The following is a 21,883-nucleotide window of genomic DNA, read 5'->3' as shown; positions in this document are numbered from 1 at the left end:
TCCAGATGGTCCGTCCTGGTTGCTTCACGTTCGACGGACAGCAGAGAATTCTGCTCGTCGCCGTAAACGGTGTCCGCAGTCCGCTGTTCTCACGGCACATCTCACGCGGCTAGACCCCTCGGGCGTGCGGGTAGGTGACTGAGGAGCATTCTTGTTGATTTACGATGCCCAGCTTTGCTGAAGTGCTGGGAGCTCGCAATTCAACAAGGTTCAACAAGAATGAAAATACCTTTGAAATATTCAAAGGTACCCTCACACATACCCAAATACGCGCGCACACACACACACTCAAGCGCAAACACGCACGCACACCGTCTCTCTCACACCTGCAAGCATGCGCACACACAGACACACACACAGACACACGCACACGCAGATACACACACACGTGGACACACACACACCTTTTGCGATTAAATCTCACTCAGTTTTCATTTGCGCTCTGCTCCAGCTGGGCGGCAGAACACAGAGCTGGTGTTACCGTGGCGGAGGACCGCGGGGAGACAGCGGTAAACGCAGCGCGCCTGCCCCCCCCCCCCCCAGGCCCCCTCCCCCCGATGTCACACGGCGCCTGCTCAGGCCCTAATCGGCAGTGATTAACGAGAGCGCCTTGAAAAACGGGCGCGCCCTTAATTACACAGCAGCGCCTAATTAGGGCGCGATTCCTTCCCAGAATTCCGCTTGGCGATGTCGGGAAAGTGGCGCCACGCCCCCCCCCGCGCGCGGTCACGCCGGCGCGGTTTAACACGAACGTGCCCAGTCTGGCGAGCAAATGAAAACACGGAGATCTCCGGACGTGAGCCGGGCTAACGAGCGTTCCAGCGCGTGAACTGCAGCGGGGGCTAGCGGCTCTGGGTTAGCGAGTGCAGGGGATTCTGGGCAAGTGAGTGCAGGGGATTCTGGGCAAGTGAGTGCAGGGGATTCTGGGCTAGCGAGTGCAGGGGATTCTGGGCAAGCGAGTGCAGGGGATTCTGGGTTAGCGAGTGCAGGGGATTTTGGGCTAGCGAGTGCAGGGGATTCTGGGCAAGCGAGTGCAGGGGAGTCTGGGTTAGCGAGTGCAGGGGATTCTGGGTTAGCGAGTGCAGGGGATTCTGGGTTAGCGAGTGCAGGGGATTCTGGGCTAGCGAGTGCAGGGGATTCTGGGCAAGCGAGTGCAGGGGATTCTGGGCAAGCGAGTGCAGGGGATTCTGGGCACTGCCCACTGCTCATGACTGTCCACTGTCCTTTTGATTTTTTTCCTAAAAAAAAAAAAAAAATTTGCTCACTTTTTTTCCCCTTTGGCCTTCATAGAGACTGATTTCAGGGTTTTTTTTTTTTTTTTACCGCACAGCATAGGCCGCTCGATAAGAAGAGGCATTCGGTTGAGCTGTTCTCGGTGTTTGAAATGTCAAAGGAGAACACAACACAAGTTTTGCTCAGCCCCTCAGGCCATGAAGGTGGGGCTGGCATACCGGTGGGCCTGCAAAGGCATGAGCTCAGGCCGCAGGTATACAGAGTACAGACACAGACGCACGTGTGTCACAGACACAGCTGAGTGTAAGTGCAGGCTGCTATTTAAAAAGGTAACTGTAATTGTCACTTTAAGAATAATACAGGAGAGACTAACAGGGTAAATATATACTTCAGAACAGAATTAGTCTTTTCAGACCTCCGACCCACGTCTTTAGAAACTACAGACTTGGCATCGTGGGGAAATTATTTTATTTTAAAATTTGAAAAAAGTAGCCGTTTGAGTTTATCTCGTTGCTTAATGAAGAAGTTTCAAAGCAAGAACATTGTGATCGGCCTTGCCTGTGAGTTCTGAAACTCGATTCGCAAAGAAACGTTTGGAGACTTTGCCCTCTAGTGGCTGTACTGTAAAATATAACAACCTGCTGGTGCACTTTGACTGTTACATGGCATCCAGTGTTATTTTCACATTTCATGAGTTGCATTGTTAACAGCATGCCAATTGTGGAAACCGAAAAACAAAGAACTAACTAAAAATTTAATTCATTATTTGAGAAAAGCCCATAATGTTTTCTGCGGGTTCCTAAATAAACAAATTCAGGGCTCTGCAGCGGCCCCATTTTAGGAGCACTTGGGACGTGTCCCGGTTGGAAAAGTAATTTAGGGAGCACTCTTTGGAATGCATTGGTGCAACCCTAAATTTTTCAACTCAAGAGCACGTGCTCTTTAGGGGGGGAAATTTTTTTAATAAAAATATATTTCCCCAAAAAAACAGGTTCCACAATTATTGGCACCCCTGGTTTAGTACTTTGTGAAAACACCCCTGGCAAAGATGACAGCCATGAGTCTTTTCCTATAATTTGTGACGTGGTTAGAGAACACATTTGGAGGGATTTTTGACCATTGCTCCATGTAGAGCTTTTCAGAATCATTGATATCTTTGGGTTTGTGCTTATGGACCCCCGCTCTTCAGTTCAGACCACAGGTTTTTGATGGAATTTGAGTCTGGAGACTGAGATGGCCATTAGAAAACATGGATGTTGATTTCACTGAAGCATTTCTGTTTAGGTTTTGATGTATGCTTGGAGTCATTGTCCTGCTGGACAATCTACCTATGACCAAGTCCTAGCTTCTTAGCAAAGGCAACCAAATGTTCTGCCAGAATTTCCTGGTACTTTGTTTAATTCATTGTGCCATTGATCTAAAATAGTGCCCCAGGACCACTGCCAGCAAAACATCTCCAAAATATCAATGACCCACCTCCATATTTGGCAGTAGGTATGAGGTGCTTCTACTGTATGCATTCCTTTTTTGGTAAATAATGGTAAATGGACTGCATTTATATAGCGCTTTTATCCAAAGCGCTTTACAATTGATGCCTCTCATTCGCCAGAGCAGTTAGGGGTTAGGTGTCTTGCTCAAGGACACTTCGACATGCCCAGGGCGAGGATTGAACCGGCAACCCTCCGACTGCCAGACAATCGGTCTTACCTCCTGAGCTATGTCGCCCAGCTTTTGCCGCCAAACATGTTGATGGTGTGTATGTCCAAAATGTTCAATTTTGGTCTCATCTGACAATAGCACTCTCTTCCAGTCATAATTCCAATGAGGTTTCGCAAGCTCCAGATTCTTGGTTTTGTTTATTGTGCTCAGTAAGGGCTGTCTTCGTGCCACCCTTCCAAAGAGTTAGTTGGTATGGAGGTGCCATTTTATGTTTTTTTAGACTTGTTGACCACAAGAAACAAACCAATCTCTGCAATTCTTAAACAGTGATCCTTTGGTTATTAATGGCCTCTCTCACCATCTTCCTCATTGTCCATAGGGACAACATGCACTTGCTTCCTCTTCCTGGCAAATCTGCAACCTTTCCATGTGTTTTACACCTTTTTATTATTGCCCTTACAGTGCTAAGTTGTATGTTTAACCATTTGTCTTTTTTTGTACCCATTACCAGACTTGTGACTGTTAATTACCATCGGTCTCCTCTGAATTGACAGTTACTTGGCTTTTCCCATGCTGATGAGGAATGACAAAGGGATTTTGTATGCTTGTTACCTCATTTTTATTCTCTAGTGAAACTGGAAGTGATGGAATGACACAATATAGTTCCTTTAGACTGAGATGAACTAAATTAAGTAAAATTGTATTGCCAATTTCATTTTGTTTGATTTTACTTACAATAATTGTTAGGGGTGCCAATAATTATGGCACCTATGGTTTTCAGAAAAAATTAGATAATTTAAAAAAAAAACATTGAAGCATGAGAGTAAATGTATTGAAATAAAAGTATATAGTTTTCCCATATGTTTGAACATAACATATAGATTATTATCTGTGTCATTTATTATATGCAGGCTTTTTTCTTCATTTTTATTAAGGGTGCCAATAATTCTGGAGCCCACTGTATAAGGTAAAACAATGATTAAACAGCATATTCTTCTACATGGCAGTGGGGGACTCATTATGAGGGTAGACACCATAGACTGTTTGCACAAAAAAGAATCACGTACGGTGTGTTGCCTCCCTGGTGCCCAGGTAGGAGATCTCTTGAAACGTGTGGACAAGTTCAGAATACTCAATATTTCAACTAACTCTGAAATTTCATTGTCAGAAAAACTAAAATTGAGTTTTAAGTTTTTCCCTCAATGAAATGTAATTATTCGGAATGAATGTTATCAGGCATAATTTGAACTCAAAATTTAATAATCTGTATTACGCTGAAAACCTTTAAAAAATGTGAAGCAAGTTGCCAAGAAATATTGAACAATCTTAACTTTTTTTCCAGTGGGGAAAAAAATAACAAGAATTGGAGATAAAAAAATAGCAAAAATTACTCACCTCAAATATTAGCATGTCACATAGGGCCATAACTGGTGATTATGAAGTGAATGGGTCAGTGACTGTGGCAGGGGGAGTGATGGAGAGTGAGATGGTTTATTTATTTATTTTTATTTGCTGTTTATCTTCAAATGTGTTTTTAAATAGGAAATGTTCTTGGAGGTCCACGGACATGACATTTCAAAAGGCTTATTTGTGCGTGTAGCCAACAAATGGCATCATTGTATTGGTGTAATTTAAGTCCCAACATAAATATAATTCTCAGGATGTTGAATAGGTTTAGTATATGTATGCGTTCAAATTTAGCAAAGACCTACATGGATGAAATGTTTCTCTTCCGAATTACTAATTAAATACGATAACTGATGCAACTAATAAAACGTACAAAAAAAAACTCATCTAACGCTCAAAGTAAACAGGAAAGAAATGAATGCGGTCCAGAAGAGAAACTGAAAGTTAACTCAAGACAGCCATTTTAAAGATGCAGCAGAAAGAAGACCGTGAAAAGAAGAAAATTAAATTGAATAAACCAACGGAGTGAACAGCCTGTTGTGGAGTGGAATTGTGGTAAGAAAACGTAAAGATAAAGGGGATGTGGGTAAGAATGGGAATCTGCAAGTATAAGTACGCGTTTCAACGCGTAATTCAGTAAAACCGAGAACTTCAATAAAATGGCGCGTTTAAAGCGTAGTCTAATAAGCGAAGAGTTAATACTGAATCCAAATTTACCATTTGGGCCAAAAAGAAATAATAAAAAAAAATTTTTTTTAAAGTTTACTGATGTATTTTTGATATTTCATGACTTCAGTTTTTGCAATACACTGAATACATTTGGGGTTGAGATAAAAAGATGAACATGAGACAAGAGTTCAGAATTTCAGGTTTTATTTCCTGGTATTTACACCTAGATGTGTAAAACTACGTAGAACATAGCACCTTTGGTATCAGACCACCCAATTTTTAGGTAAGCAAAAGTATTGGAACAGAGAGTATTTAAGTAAATGAAAGCAAATAACACTTAATATTTGGTAGCATATCTCTTGCTTGCAATAGCTGCATCAAGCCTGCGACATCACCAAACTGTTGGATTCTTCTTTTGTGATGCTTTTCCAGGCTTTTACTGCAGCCTCTTTCAGTTGTTGTTTATTTCGGGGGGTTTTTCCCTTCAATCTCCTCTTCAGGAGGTGAAATGCATGCTCAATTGGTTTAAGGTCTGGTGATCAACTTGGCCAGTCTAAAACCTTCCACATTTTCTCTCTAATGAAATCCTTTGTTGTGTTGGCAGTGTGTTTTGGGTCATTGTTTTGCTGCATGATGAAGTTCCTCCCAATTAGTTTGGACGCATTTCTCCGTAAGTTGGCAGACAGAATGTTTTTGTAGACTTCTGAATTCATCCTGCTGCTACCATCATGAGTTACATCATCAATAAAGATTAGTGAGCCCACTCCAGAAGCAGCCATGCAAGCCCAAGCCATGACACTTCCTCCACCGTGCTTCACAAATGAGCTTATATGTTTTGGATCATGAGCAGATCCCTTCTTTCTCCACACTTTGGCCTTTCCATCACTTTGGTAGAGGTTAATCTTGGTCTCATCAGTCCATAAAACTTTGTTCCAGAACTTTTGTGGCTCATCTCTGTACTTCTTTGCAAATTGTAATCTCGTCTTCCAATTCTTACTACTGATGAGTGGTTTGCATCTTGTGGTATAGCCTCTATATTGCTGCTCTCTAAGTCTTCTTTGAACGGTTGATTGAGATACCTTCAGCCCTGTCCTGTGGAGATTGTTTGTGATGTCACTGACTGATGTTTTGAGGTTTTTCTTCACAGCTTTCACAATGTTTCTGTCATCAACTGCTGTTGTTTTCCTTGGTCGACCTGTTCGATATCTGTTGCTCAGTACGCCAGCGGTTTCTTTCTTTTTCTGGACATTCCAAGTTGTCGTACAAGCTATCCCCAATGCTTGTGCAATGACTCTGATCGATTTCCCCTCTTTTCTAAGCTTGCTTTTCTCCCAAAGACTGCTCTCTGGTCTTCATGTTAGTTTATCTTTTATAACACAAATGCAGTTTTCACAGGCAAAACCCAAGGCTAAAACCAAGAGTAGACATTCAGAACTATTTATTGTTTAACCTATCAATCTAACAGGACACATCTGGGCAACAAGAAACACCTGTCAGTCACATGTTCCAGTACTTTTGCTCACCTAAAAATTGGGTTGTCTGATACAAAAAGTGATATGTTCTAAGTTGTTTAACAAATCTAGATAGAAATACCAGGAAATAAAAGCTGAAATTCGGATCTGTCATCTCATGTACATCTTTTGACCTCAAACTCAATTGTCTTCAGTGTATAGCAAAAACAAAGGAATTGACCTTACTGTTCCAATACTTTTGGAGGGGACTGTACATAGTCGACCATCCACCAGTGAGACTAAATCATAAAGGAACTGCGCTTGCGCCTGTCAGGGCACCCGACAACCAATGACTGATTTACCATGGTCTGTCCCTCCCTCCCACACACAACATTAGTTTTAAACTTCAAACATACGAGGGGTGGAAGTAACAAAAATAATGAATTGAACTTAAATGTTGAATTAAATAAAATGCAATCTAATTACATATGACATAAAATAAAATGCAATTAAATATGGCATCAAATACAATATTTAATTGCATTTTATTTGATGAAGTATTTGCTTGCAGTTTAATCAATTCGATGCACTGAAATTCCAATCGCCACCGCTTTTATCAATTCACTGCAGCTTTCGCTACTAAGTTTATCTATTCTATCGCAGTTTCACATTTTCACCAAGTGTCAAATTATCCCACCCACTGACGTAGCCTATGTCTGTGCACTTATAAGACATTATGTAAAAAGACTCTGCCATTATCCCTGCAATGGGAGGGTGGACAAAATACCGAACGAAGGGGTGCCAGTAATTGTGACAGAAAACGTTTGGAAAAATTTTCATCTGAGAGATGTGTCATTTTGGTGGTTACACACCCCATTATATCATTAAATATATTCCACATGGTGGACAATGAATATATACCTCAGCACTGGGAATCTTTAAATTCAGCAGTCTTGATCACTGTCATCATGGGTGCAGAACATTTTGTTGCTGATAATATAGCACATGTTTAGGGCCATATTAAATTCAAGATTTGTTCCTGTCTGCTCTATACGATCTGATGTCTGTGTGTATCAGTGTGTTTGTGTGTGTATTGTGTTCTTATTTTATGTATTTACAGGTTGGTGGATTTGACTTAAAACCCACTTGTGGGTGAATCTGATCTGAAGTGTCCCGGTGTCCTGAGATAGGCAGCGCAGTTTCTAAAATGAGTTCCTCAGAGAAGAAAGAGACTGACGATGAAACCCACAGCCCTGCCAGAAAGAGGTACAAATGCATGAATCAGAGAGTTAGTGTTCTGTAAGTTAGAGCTGCCAGGGAATTGCCAAGTTTTGATTTGGTGTATTTTGACATTCAGGTGTAGGTTGGTGTACTATGAAACACTCAGATGTATGTGTTCTGTACGTTGTTGGCTCAGGGCTGTTTAGATGGTGTTTTTCTTGTTGAATTACTGCAAGTATAAGTGACCCTGGATCCATTCCCTGCAGTATCAGAGTTAAACTGCCTCTCTCTCCACCCCTCACTCTGCCCCTATATTCCAGCTGTTAACACAGGCCAAACAGGAGTATCTTCATGTTTCACAGGGGTTCATCAACCAGTAGTAAATTTCAACCACATTTTGTAGTTGTGTTTAACACCACTGTGTTCTACAAGAGACAAACAGTGCAGCCGGTTTGAAGTGAACATTTTGAATTACGGATTGCTCCACAGTTGAACTGAAATTACTTATGTTGGTCACAGTTAGAGCAGACACCACTACCCTGAACAAAGCCAGTTTGAACCAAAGAATCATGTGTCTCACAGTTCTGATCCCTAAGAGAGAAATAAACTGAGGAAATGCTAAATGAAGACAAATGCGGGAGAGAGAGAACTCAAATTCAGTGAGTGAATCTGATATGTTTGCACAGGAGGTGTTATTGAATAGGTTAATATTAGAGATACAGTAACACCTCACCTGGGGAATGGAATCAAATGTGTCCTTCAGTTACACACAAAATTAAAACTTTTGGAATAATACGATTATCAGCAGGAGAGTTGAGGAAAAGATTCTACGATGGTTAGAGGAGGAATGAAGACAAATATTGTCTCAAAGGCGTTGTCCTGTGCAGCGTCACACACATGTGGGGTGCACCTGAGGAGCGGCTGCTGTCAGAGCAGGAAGTGCATCAGTCACTGCAGGCCCAGCTGATGGCAGTGGATGCACAGCAACGGCTGAGCCTGTAACATTTAATCATTTCTGTTTCAGCCACCTGGGAAAGCAAGTAAGAGCTGCAGTAAGAGGATGAGTTTAACTGGATGCTCTGTCTCCATGTGCTGTGAGTTAGAGCTGCAGTAAGAGGATGAGTTTAACTGGAAGCTCTGTCTCCATGTGCTGTGAGTTAGAGCTGCAGTTAGAGGAAGAGTTTAACTGGAAGCTCTGTCTCCATGTGCTGTGAGTTAGTGCTGCAGTAAGAGGATGAGTTTAACTGGAAGCTCTGTCTCCATGTGCTGTGAGTTAGAGCTGCAGTAAGAGGATGAGTTTAACTGGATGCTCTGTCTCAATGTTTTGTTCACAGCGTCCGGGTAGAGAGGGCAGGGTCACCTGTACCCAGCTGTCTGTCTATGAAGAGTGATTATTCAATGGGTCCTCCACTCAACTTCAGAGGCCAGTCCACAGGTCGTAAAAGGTAATGCAGCAGGTTCATATTGACACTAATTTTTAATTTTGCTTCCATATCCCTTGAGAGACATGATGAATTAATACAACAAAATATCAGCTGATCTCAATCAGCAAGGAACACCAAGACGTGAGAATGAACTTAAATGCAAAAACAAACATTTTTACAAACGAACTTGACAAAAGCACAGGTGCATGGAGAATGAATGGCTTTGGTCTGGATCTGTGAAAGGTTTGTGTATTACGTCAAATTCAGATGTGCTGTGAGTTAGAGCTGCTGTAAGAGGATGAGTTTAACTGGAAGCTCTGTCTCCATGTGCTGTGAGTTAGAGCTGCAGTAAGAGGATGAGTTTAACTGGAAGCTCTGTCTCCATGTTTTGTTCACAGGGTCCGGGTAGAGAGGACTGGGTCACCTGTTCCCAGCTGTCTGTCTATGAAGAGTGATTATTCAATGGGTCCTCCACTCAACTTCAGAGGGGAATTCACTGATGATCAAAGGTCATTAAACCAGTTAATATTGTCCAAACTGTTTAATTGTACTTCAGGCTCTCTGGCAACTTTCAGGTTTTTATTGGGTGTATTTTAACATATTCAGGTGTAGGTTGATGGACTTTGACACATTTGGATGTAGGTGGGTGTAGTATGAGACATTTGGATGTATGTGTTGTGTACCATGTAGGACTCAGGGCTGTTTAGATGGTGTTTTTCTTGTTGAATTTCTGCCGGTATAAGTGACCCTGGATCCATTCCCTGCAGTATCAGAGTTAAACTGCCTCTCTCTCCACCCCTCACTCTGCCCCTGCATTCTAACTGTTAACACAGCCAAACATGAGTGGCTGCATATTTCACAGGGGTGTTTCGACGAGGAGTGAAATGCAAACACACTTTACATAATTGTGTTTAGCACCACTGTATCTACAGGAGACAAACAGTGCAGCTGGTTTAAAGTGAACATTTTGAATTACGGATTGCTCCACAGTTGAACTGAAATTACTTATGTTGGTCACAGTTAGAGCAGACACCACTACCCTGAACAAAGCCAGTTTGAACCAAAGCATCATGTGGCTCACAGTTCTGATCCCTAAAAGAGAAAAACAGGAAATGCAAAATGAAGACAAATGCAGGAGAGAGGGAACTCAAATTCGATGAGTGAATCTGATATGTTTGCACAGGAGGTGTTATAGAATAGGTTAATATTAGAGATACAGTAACACCTCACCTGGGAAATGGAATCAAGTGTGTCATTCAGCCACACACAAAATAAAAACTTTGGGAATAATACGATCATCAGCAGGAGAGGTGGGGTAAAGATTCTACGATGGTTAGAGGAGGATGAAGACAAATATTGTCTCAAAGGCGTTGTCCTGTGCAGCGTCACACACAGATGGGGTGCACCTGAGGAGCGGCTGCTGTCAGAGCAGGAAGTGCATCAGTCACTGCAGGCCCAGCTGATGGGAGAAGATGCACAGAAAGGGCTGAGCCTGTAACATTTAATCATTTCTGTTTCAGCCACCTGGGAAAGTAAAACTACTGTCTGAAACATCCTCCTTTACACAGTTCAGGATGACTTTAACTGGAAGCTCTGTCTCAATGTGCTGTGAGTTAGAGCTGCAGTAAGAGGATGAGTTTAACTGGAAGCTCTGTCTCCATGTGCTGTGAGTTAGAGCTGCAGTAAGAGGATGAGTTTAACTGGAAGCTCTGTCTCCATGTTTTGTTCACAGGGTCCAGGTAGAGAGGACTGGGTCACCTTTTCCCAGCTGTCTGTCTATGAAGAGTGATTATTCAATGGGTCCTCCACTCAACTTCAGAGGGGAATTCACTGCTGATCAAAGGTCATTAAACCAGTTAATATTGTCCAAACTGTTTAATTGTACTTCAGGCTCTCTGGCAACTTTCAGGTTTTTATTGGGTGTATTTTAACATATTCAGGTGTAGGTTGATGGACTTTGACACATTTGGATGTAGGTGGGTGTAGTATGAGACATTTGGATGTATGTGTTGTGTACCATGTAGGACTCAGGGCTGTTTAGATGGTGTTTTTCTTGTTGAATTTCTGCCGGTATAAGTGACCCTGGATCCATTCCCTGCAGTATCAGAGTTAAACTGCCTCTCTCTCCACCCCTCACTCTGCCCCTGCATTCTAACTGTTAACACAGCCAAACATGAGTGGCTGCATATTTCACAGGGGTGTTTCGATGAGGAGTGAATTGCAAATACACTTTACATAATTGTGTTTAGCACCTCTGTATCTACAAGAGACAAACAGTGCAGCTGGTTTAAAGTGAACATTTTGAATTACGGATTGCTCCACGGTTGAACTGAAATTACTTATGTTGGTCACAGTTAGAGCAGACACCACTACCCTGAACAAAGCCAGTTTGAACCAAAGCATCATGTGGCTCACAGTTCTGATCCCTAAAAGAGAAAAACAGGAAATGCAAAATGAAGACAAATGCAGGAGAGAGAGAACTCAAATTCAGTGAGTGAATCTGATATGTTTGCACAGGAGGTGTTATAGAATAGGTTAATATTTGAGATACAGTAACACCTCACCTGGGGAATGGAATCAAGTGTGTCATTCAGCCACACACAAAATTAAAACTTTTGGAATAATACGATCATCAGCAGGAGAGGTGGGGTAAAGATTCTACGATGGTTAGAGGAGGATGAAGACAAATATTGTCTCAAAGGCGTTGTCCTGTGCAGCGTCACACACAGATGGGGTGCACCTGAGGAGCGGCTGCTGTCAGAGCAGGAAGTGCATCAGTCACTGCAGGCCCAGCTGATGGGAGAAGATGCACAGAAAGGGCTGAGCCTGTAACATTTAATCATTTCTGTTTCAGCCACCTGGGAAAGTAAAACTACTGTCTGAAACATCCTCCTTTACACAGTTCAGGATGACTTTAACTGGAAGCTCTGTCTCAATGTGCTGTGAGTTAGAGCTGCAGTAAGAGGATGAGTTTAACTGGAAGCTCTGTCTCCATGTGCTGTGAGTTAGAGCTGCAGTAAGAGGATGAGTTTAACTGGAAGCTCTGTCTCCATGTTTTGTTCACAGGGTCCAGGTAGAGAGGACTGGGTCACCTTTTCCCAGCTGTCTGTCTATGAAGAGTGATTATTCAATGGGTCCTCCACTCAACTTCAGAGGGGAATTCACTGCTGATCAAAGGTCATTAAACCAGTTAATATTGTCCAAAATGTTTAATTGTACTTCAGGCTCTCTGGCAACTTTCAGGTTTTTATTGGGTGTATTTTAACATATTCAGGTGTAGGTTGATGGACTTTGACACATTTGGATGTAGGTGGGTGTAGTATGAGACATTTGGATGTATGTGTTGTGTACCATGTAGGACTCAGGGCTGTTTAGATGGTGTTTTTCTTGTTGAATTTCTGCCGGTATAAGTGACCCTGGATCCATTCCCTGCAGTATCAGAGTTAAACTGCCTCTCTCTCCACCCCTCACTCTGCCCCTGCATTCTAACTGTTAACACAGCCAAACATGAGTGGCTGCATATTTCACAGGGGTGTTTCGACGAGGAGTGAAATGCAAACACACTTTACATAATTGTGTTTAGCACCACTGTATCTACAAGAGACAAACAGTGCAGCTGGTTTAAAGTGAACATTTTGAATTACGGATTGCTCCACAGTTGAACTGAAATTACTTATGTTGGTCACAGTTAGAGCAGACACCACTACCCTGAACAAAGCCAGTTTGAACCAAAGCATCATGTGGCTCACAGTTCTGATCCCTAAAAGAGAAAAACAGGAAATGCAAAATGAAGACAAATGCAGGAGAGAGGGAACTCAAATTCGGTGAGTGAATCTGATATGTTTGCACAGGAGGTGTTATAGAATAGGTTAATATTAGAGATACAGTAACACCTCACCTGGGAAATGGAATCAAGTGTGTCATTCAGCCACACACAAAATAAAAACTTTGGGAATAATACGATCATCAGCAGGAGAGGTGGGGTAAAGATTCTACGATGGTTAGAGGAGGATGAAGACAAATATTGTCTCAAAGGCGTTGTCCTGTGCAGCGTCACACACAGATGGGGTGCACCTGAGGAGCGGCTGCTGTCAGAGCAGGAAGTGCATCAGTCACTGCAGGCCCAGCTGATGGGAGAAGATGCACAGAAAGGGCTGAGCCTGTAACATTTAATCATTTCTGTTTCAGCCACCTGGGAAAGTAAAACTACTGTCTGAAACATCTTCCTTTACATAGTTCAGGATGAGTTTAACTGGAAGCTCTGTCTCAATGTGCTGTGAGTTAGAGCTGCAGTAAGAGGATGAGTTTAACTGGAAGCTCTGTCTCCATGTGCTGTGAGTTAGAGCTGCAGTAAGAGGATGAGTTTAACTGGAAGCTCTGTCTCCATGTGCTGTGAGTTAGAGCTGCAGTAAGAGGATGAGTTTAACTGGAAGCTCTGTCTCCATGTTTTGTTCACAGGGTCCAGGTAGAGAGGACTGGGTCACCTTTTCCCAGCTGTCTGTCTATGAAGAGTAATTATTCAATGGGTCCTCCACTCAACTTCAGAGGGGAATTCACTGCTGATCAAAGGTCATTAAACCAGTTAATATTGTCCAAACTGTTTAATTGTACTTCAGGCTCTCTGGCAACTTTCAGGTTTTTATTGGGTGTATTTTAACATATTCAGGTGTAGGTTGATGGACTTTGACACATTTGGATGTAGGTGGGTGTAGTATGAGACATTTGGATGTATGTGTTGTGTACCATGTAGGACTCAGGGCTGTTTAGATGGTGTTTTTCTTGTTGAATTTCTGCAGGTATAAGTGACCCTGGATCCATTCCCTGCAGTATCAGAGTTAAACTGCCTCTCTCTCCACCCCTCACTCTGCCCCTGCATTCTAACTGTTAACACAGCCAAACATGAGTGGCTGCATATTTCACAGGGGTGTTTCGATGAGGAGTGAATTGCAAATACACTTTACATAATTGTGTTTAGCACCACTGTATCTACAAGAGACAAACAGTGCAGCTGGTTTAAAGTGAACATTTTGAAAAACAGATTGCTCCACGGTTGAACTGAAATTACTTATGTTGGTCACAGTTAGAGCAGACACCACTACCCTGAACAAAGCCAGTTTGAACCAAAGCATCATGTGGCTCACAGTTCTGATCCCTAAAAGAGAAAAACAGGAAATGCAAAATGAAGACAAATGCAGGAGAGAGGGAACTCAAATTCAGTGAGCGAATCTGATATGTTTGCACATGAGGTGTTATAGAATAGGTTAATATTTGAGATACAGTAACACCTCACCTGGGGAATGGAATCAGGTGTGTCCTTCAGTTACACACAAAATTAAAACTTTGGGAATAATACGATCATCAGCAGGAGAGGTGAGGAAATGATTCTGTTATGGTTAGAACAGGATGAAAGATAAATATTGTCTCAAGGGCGTTGTCCTGTGTAGCGTCCCACACAGGTGGGGTCCATTGACGAGGAGTGAATTGCGACTACGTTTAATACAATTGTTTTTAACACCACTGTTATAGCTGCTGTAAGAGGATGAGTTTAACTGGAAGCTCTGTTTCCACGTGCTGTGAGTTAGAACTACCATAAAAGTATGAGGTTAATTGGGATTTGTGTTTCATGATTTTTTCACAGGTTCCACTACTCATTGGAGTCCAACCGTTTCAAAGAGAAGAGTTCAGAGGAACGATCTTTCTTAAATCAGGTATGATATGTACTTCTTTATTTTCATATTTCCTTGTGCGATTTTTTTGTGTGCTACATTTCTGTGATTGAGATAACTTAACAAAAGTAGTCGTGCTTATGTCAGTATCTTTAACCTCTTAGCGCACAGCCCCTAGTGGTGGGCACGCTCGTGTGCCTAGATTACTAAAGTCAAACATTCGGTGCTACTGCAACCAACGTGTGAGATGAAAACAGAAACGGGTTGTTTCAGTTTCATTAGTAGACGATACATGACAACTATGCCGAAAACAGAGTTTCGTAGCCCCACCATTGTCGCTCCGGTCGTTCATTTAACACGCACCCCCTCCCTGCAGTCTCATCCAAAAAACACCCCCCACCCTTGACATAATGGACAATATTGTCTATCTTGGCATTCATAGAAATATTCTTTCACCACTAAAAAATCGTATTCCGTCATAGCAACAAGATAAACCCGACAATAGCCCTAAGATATGCCTATACAGCAGTGAAAACGCTGCTCACTGAATAACGAAATAAACGAGAAAAAGTTTTTAAAAATGATACCATGTCATTCTACAGTCAATATCTGGGACTAAATATTGAATAAATATAAAACCTTACTGTGGGCTTTACGTGTAGAGATGTCCCTTTTGAGACTGCGTGGTCATATATTGTCTTGGATTTGCATCTGTGATGCCTGGGTATCTTCCAAAATAGCTGTGCGTAACACCACACATGTTGTTTACGGCGTCGTCGCCCTTTTTAGTACAGTCTGACTTGATTGACAATTCATTTATTCAGTAGGCGAGAGCATAAGCTTTCGAACGATGTATAACATGTCTAATTCTGCTTTTGGAATAGCATTTTATAGGTCAGCGTAACAGAAAATATTCTTAGCATCACATTCACTTACGCATTCACTCTGTTAGCAGACAAATACGATGCACCTAACGAAACGTGTTCAAGGATATTTCGTAATTTCTTGGAAAATATTATTATTATTGAGGACTTCTGAACATAGCTAAGCCATATGTTTGCTGATAGACCTAGCTGACATCGTTTTCTGGAGCAAAACAGAAGCGAATGGAACAATATCATTGATACTGTCTCTGTCTCCATCTACTGAACATAGATGAGATTTCATCATTGCTATGTAAGTATTACCGCTCAAAATATTTTGGTTATATACGTTATTTTTGAAATTGAGTATCTTTAAATAGGTTAGTGGTGTTATATAATGTAAATATTTCACACTGTAATGTAAGCGTTAGATGGAAGTGTAATAGTTTTTGTGAAGCATGCAACAGTGATGACGTCAGCGCTGGAACATTGCCAAAACGTGGTGGACGGGTGAAAATTGTTTTCATGTTGTCTCATCCCCATACAAGAAAACATTACATTACAGGCATTTAGCAGACGCTCTTATCCAGAGCGACTTACACAACTTTTTTGCATAGCATTTTACATTGTATCCATTTATACAGCTGGATATATACTGAAGCAATTTCGGTTAAGTACCTTGCTCAAGGGTACAACGGCGGTGTCCTACCCGGGAATCGAACCTGCGACCTTTCGGTTACAAGTCCAGTTCCTTACCCACTGTGCTACACTCCGTCCCATACGAAACATACATACGAGACATACGAGAGTATAGAAATACACACGAGTTAATTATTACACATTTAGGTGCTGTACCGCATTGTGTGACAATATTTTTGCATTATTTTTTTAATCTGATAGCAATGTTTCATCTTAAACCCTCATAAGGGGCTCATTTATATGCTTTATAATGGACAAAAAGCATTTTATTCAATTTTGGAGAGATTTTGGATATGTTTCTGGACACCTAGCTATTTTAGACCACTGTACTGACTGAAAGCTTGTAATTCCCATTTGAAAATTATGCAACAGTGATTTTCTTGAGTCAAAACAGTTGATTTGCAGTGAAATACATGGATATGTTATGATTTACAGCAATGCATAATTTAGACATTTTGGATAGATTTGGAGATGCTGGGTACACTGCTTAGTTTTTGCTTCATACATCTATAGTAGTTCTACATATCCACCCTTAGATTTTATGAACTTGTGGTCAAGAAGTTTTTGACCTAGCACATGTATGGTTTAACCTCCTGTATATATACAATCTCTCAGTATTTCATTGCAAACTTAAAACGTGCAAATTTATTTTTGTTTTTTGTCAAAACAATTGCATTTGTGGCACTTTATTTCTTCCAAAATTATGAATATAAACTAATCTGCGTTAGTATTGTAAATTGTACAAATGTCTTGCTTCTTTTAAGCCATTTTTCAAGTCTTTGTGGTGTTCACATCTGGAGTTATAAAGCTTTAAATAGGGTACCCCCTAAATGGGCAAGGATTGGCAAGATTTGGCTTGTGCCAAAGACCCTAACACAATGGCAGAGTAAGATTTCAAACAGTGTCCTTTAAGCACTTAGCATTAACCAAGAGTATTGCTCGGACAAATTCAATTTTTCCAAAGGAATGAATTCATCCCAGGTAGTCTCTCTCCAAAATCATCTATCAAGAGCAAAAGCTGCACTTCACATATGAGGCTATGGATCTGCTGCATGTTTGGTGTTTATCTTTATCCATCCCTCCGAGAAAACATTTGACCTCAAACAGGGATATGATTGTTTTAATGGCTCTGATGAAGTGTTTATTTCACACTGATAGAGCACACCTCTTCATGTGTTTATTTCACACTGATACAGCACACCTCTTCATGTGTTTATTTCACACTGATACAGCATGCCTCTTCATGTGTTTATTTCACACACTGATACAGCACACCTGTCCATGTGTTTATTTCACACTGATACAGCACACCTCTTCATGTGTTTATTTCACTCTGATACAGCACACCTCTTCATGTGTTTATTTCACTCTGATTCAGAACACCTCTTTGCGTATTTCATTTAAAGTGATACTGCACATCTCTTCATGTGTTTGTTTCAGTCTCTCCTGCACACTCTGATGAGGCTGAAGAAGATTGGAAAGTTGAAAGATTTTCAGAGCCATCTGAGTCAAGATTGCCCAGAATGCTTTAATTGTCTTCCTGAAGATCCCTTTGTACTGGATAAGTTTATGAAGATAAAGGAATTGTTCAAGAGTCATCAAATTGCTGATTACCCAGAATGCACTGAGAGAGAACAGGAGGATCCTGAGCCCCTGTACATAGTTGAGAAGATGCTGGAGACCTGTGGCAGTGAGAGGTCTCTGAAGATCACACTCCACATCTTGAGGAACATGAAGCAGAACAATTTCTCTGACTCACTGGAGAGAAATAAGCAGCACAGTAAGAGTTTCTCTCATTGCTACTGTGTGTCCATTAGAATGCTGAAATGAGTTTAGCAAACAAATCTAACGGTGAACAATGATCTGATTCATAGCATTCATACTTTCATAATAGTGTTTTACATCAGCAGTTTTGCATATAGAAAACATCACACACAACATGAACACAAAGGCATTTCAATTAAAATATATGATGATGATTTTGGGGCAAGTAAATTCACATGAGATTAAATGCCCCTGAAAGAGATTCAAACCAGGAGCCTTGGGATCAAAAGCCAGGAGCTAAACCACTGTCCCATCAGACACACTGCCCTGAGTTTTTATTCCAGGATTAAAGAGCACTCGGCATAAATATTAAAAGATGATTAAATTAATACATGACCCATAAAGACCATGTTTACCATAAAGACACATCATACTATGTAACTAAGAAATTTAATGTCGAAATGGAAATTAATAATTTTTTAATTGTTGTGGTACAACACGTGAGAAGGGTAAAAAACACAGTTAGAGGTGTGTAACACACTACTAGAGGTGTGGATAACATTTTACATTAAGTTGCAGTTATACCAGTTATATAAGTTGCAGTAGTTAAATTGTAACTATTCTGGTAACAAGAGGCTATTACTGAGTAATTCTAATTTAGGTACAATGGAACAACAGTTGGTGATATTCTTAATTACACGTGAATATTTTATAAATAATGTATTTACACTGAAAGGCCATATCTTCATGATACATAATAAATAAACCTTACCTATTAATTTTGCAATGTCTTCATGATACAGAATGATTTCATATTAACAGAAGAGCTGTAACAGGGCTGGCCTTCTTTCTCATGTGTAATCAAGAATACCTCCCTCTTGTTCTCTTGTTACCAAATTAATTACAATTTAACTACACGGGTATAGCTGCAACTTAATGGCTAACACTTTCAAAGGTGTGCAAAACATTGTGAAAACATTCTGAATAATATTTTTGTTGTTGTTTATTTCTGTCATTTTGAAAAATGTATCTCATGTTTACTCTCCGCAGATGAATCCATAAAAAGAGCCCAGCAGGCACTGAAAACTGCTCTGAAGAAGAGGTTTGAATGCGTATTTGAAGCTTTAGCAAAGCAGAACCACCGAACCCTCCTCAATGAGATCTATACAGAGCTCTACATCACAGAGGGGGGAAGTGGAGGAGTCAATAATGAACACGAGGTCAGACAGATTGAGACAGCATCCAAGAGACAAACCACAGAGGAGACTGCAATCCTCTGTAATGACATCTTTAAGCCTTTACCTGGACAAGAGAAACCCATCAGAACTGTGCTTACAAAGGGCATCGCTGGCATTGGGAAAACCGTCTCTGTGCAGAAGTTCATTCTGGACTGGGCAGAAGGAGAAGCCAATCAGGACATTGATTTCATCTTCACTCTTCCTTTCCGAGATCTGAATCTGAAAAAGGAGAGAGAATTCAGTCTGATGCAACTTCTGCACCACTACTTTCCACAACTGAAAGAGATCAAAAGTGTTGAAGGCGATGGAGTCAAAGTTGTGTTTATCTTTGATGGTCTGGATGAGTGTCGACTTCCTCTGGATTTCCAAAGCAATAAGCTCTGCTGTGATATAACAGAGTCATCATCAGTGGATGCGCTGCTGACCAACCTCATTAAGGGGAATCTGCTTCCCTCTGCTCTCCTCTGGATCACCTCCCGACCAGCAGCAGCTAAACAGATCCCTCCTGAGTGCGTCCAACAGGTGACAGAGGTACGAGGGTTCAATGACCCACAGAAGGAGGAATACTTCAGGAAGAAAATCAGAGACCAGAACCAGGCCAGCAGAATTATCTCACACATAAAGTCGTCCAGGAGTCTCTACATCATGTGTCACATACCAGTCTTCTGTTGGATTTCTGCTACTGTTCTGGAGACAATGTTGGGTGAAACAGAGAGTGGAGTTCTGCCTAAAACACTGACTGAAATGTACACACACTTCCTGCTCATTCAGACTAATGTGAAGAATCAGAAGTATCATGGTGCCAATGAGATGAACCCAAAGAAAGTGTCAGAGTCAGATACAGAAATCATCCTGAAACTGGGGCGGCTGGCTTTTCTACAGCTGGAAAAGGGCAATCTGATATTCTATGAACAGGACCTGAGAGAGAGTGGCATTGATATCAGTGAAGCTTCAGTGTACTCTGGGGTGTGCACAGAGATCTTCAAAGAGGAGTGTGGGTTGGATCAGGAGAAGGTCTACTGCTTTGTGCATCTGAGCATTCAGGAGTATCTGGCTGCCTTGTATGTCTTTCATTCATGTGTAAATGAGAACAGAAATGTACTCGGTGCAGAAGAGTCAGAACCTCACAGTGACAGAGTGCAGCTGTCTGAGTTACACAGGAGTGCAGTGGATCAGGCCTTAGAGAGTAAGAATGGACACCTGGACCTTTTCCTCCGATTCCTTCTCGGCCTCTCTCTGGACTCCATTCAGAATCTCTTAGGAGGAATACTGACACAGACAGGAAGCAGATCACCTGTACCAGACCCACAGCCAGGAAGCAGACAACCTGTACCAGACCAACAGACAGGAAGCAGATCACCTGTACCAGACCCACAGACAGGAAGCAGACAACCTGTACCAGACCCACAGACAGGAAGCAGACAACCTGTACCAGACCCACAGACAGGAAGCAGATCACCTGTACCAGACCCACAGACACAGACAGAAAGCAGGTCAAAGAGCATTGAGACAACTGTCCAGTACATTAAAATGATGATCAAACAGGAATCTTCAGCAGACAGGACCATCAATCTGTTCCACTGTCTCAATGAACTGAATGACAACTCTCTAGTGCAGGAAATCCAGAATTCACTGAGTTCAGGAAAACTCTCTCATAAGAAGCTGGAACCAGACCAATGCTCAGCTCTGGCCTTTGTGTTACTGATGTCAGAGGAGGTCCTGGATGAGTTTGACCTGAACATCTACAATACATCAGCAGCAGGTTATCTGAGACTGGTACCAGTAGTCAGGAACTGCAGGAAGGCCATGTGAGTATTATGTAATTATTAAAGTAGATAACTGACAGCATGTTTTCATGAACACTTCATAGTTAAAGCGAGAATATAATATAATAAAATAATGTCATGCAAGTGAGAATTATGATTTTTGAGTCAAGCTATTTTAACTGATTGTGCCCTGATTTAATGAATACAGAAGTAGCACCAAATGCAAAAACTTGCTTTTCCAACATGTAAAATGTATTTCATTAGATTTTATTTACAAATTATAATTAAAAATACTAGTTATTGAATAAATCATGAATTCATTGATAGGCAAACCAATGTAATGGATCAGTCATGGTCAAAACATACGACTCCCAAACAGATTACAATGAAGAGAGGATATAGTAAGTTACAGTATTAGGACACACACAGTGTTCACCATCTAATTTAAAACACAGGCCACACGGCTTTAACAAACACAAAATTAAACAGATATGGAAAATAAATTACACAATTGTGAAAAAAATGAATGAAAGAGAATACAGAACCACAGCCTGTCTGTCGCACAGTGACCCAGGATGGTAAAATAAGCAGCTAAAGAATCAATACCAGAGATCCAAGACTGTGATCAAAGAAAAGACCAAGGCACAGCTGAGAAGCAAGACAAATGTAACAAGACCAGAGTCACACTTGCTTAACACTTAATGGTCTTTATTTGAGTAAGATTTGTCCTTTACTTTAAAGAAAACAGGCTATGAGGGTCAGAGAGAGTCCAGCAGGATGTCTAATTCTCAGGCCAATCGTGCAATAATATATAAACTCTTTG

General features: G+C 41.3%; 1 protein-coding gene and 1 long non-coding RNA gene across 9 annotated transcripts in view; one reads left to right on the top strand and one right to left on the bottom strand.

Annotated features, from left to right (window-relative positions):
• Nucleotides 1-21,883, bottom strand: part of LOC135246095 (uncharacterized) — an 84,375-nt gene that overhangs the window by 33,130 nt on the left and 29,362 nt on the right. The gene's annotated exons all lie outside the window — the stretch shown is intronic.
• LOC135246065 (protein NLRC3-like) overlaps nucleotides 1-21,883 on the top strand; it is a 60,208-nt gene that overhangs the window by 9,187 nt on the left and 29,138 nt on the right. The window contains exons 1-14 of one of the 8 annotated variants that reach the window (XM_064319557.1): nucleotides 4,364-4,668; nucleotides 4,707-4,854; nucleotides 7,540-7,685; nucleotides 8,528-8,638; nucleotides 8,975-9,085; nucleotides 9,463-9,573; nucleotides 10,448-10,558; nucleotides 10,797-10,907; nucleotides 11,782-11,892; nucleotides 12,131-12,241; nucleotides 13,523-13,633; nucleotides 14,703-14,772; nucleotides 17,733-18,072; nucleotides 19,107-21,102. In XM_064319557.1, the coding sequence (XP_064175627.1) occupies nucleotides 7,627-7,685; nucleotides 8,528-8,638; nucleotides 8,975-9,085; nucleotides 9,463-9,573; nucleotides 10,448-10,558; nucleotides 10,797-10,907; nucleotides 11,782-11,892; nucleotides 12,131-12,241; nucleotides 13,523-13,633; nucleotides 14,703-14,772; nucleotides 17,733-18,072; nucleotides 19,107-21,102 (3,353 nt within the window). In that variant the 5' untranslated portion in view covers nucleotides 4,364-4,668; nucleotides 4,707-4,854; nucleotides 7,540-7,626. Of the gene's footprint in view, nucleotides 1-4,363; nucleotides 4,669-4,706; nucleotides 4,855-7,539; nucleotides 7,686-8,527; nucleotides 8,639-8,974; nucleotides 9,086-9,462; nucleotides 9,574-10,447; nucleotides 10,559-10,796; nucleotides 10,908-11,781; nucleotides 11,893-12,130; nucleotides 12,242-13,522; nucleotides 13,634-14,702; nucleotides 14,773-17,732; nucleotides 18,073-19,106; nucleotides 21,103-21,883 lie in introns of those variants that run through there. The other 7 variants (XM_064319558.1, XM_064319560.1, XM_064319562.1 and 4 more) reach the window with 7 other exon arrangements.

The sequence above is a fragment of the Anguilla rostrata genome, chromosome 19, assembly GCF_018555375.3.
Source record: "Anguilla rostrata isolate EN2019 chromosome 19, ASM1855537v3, whole genome shotgun sequence".
NCBI lineage: Eukaryota > Metazoa > Chordata > Actinopteri > Anguilliformes > Anguillidae > Anguilla > Anguilla rostrata.
Note: the sequence above shows the minus strand (reverse complement) of the source record. Positions and strands in the feature narration are given on the sequence as shown.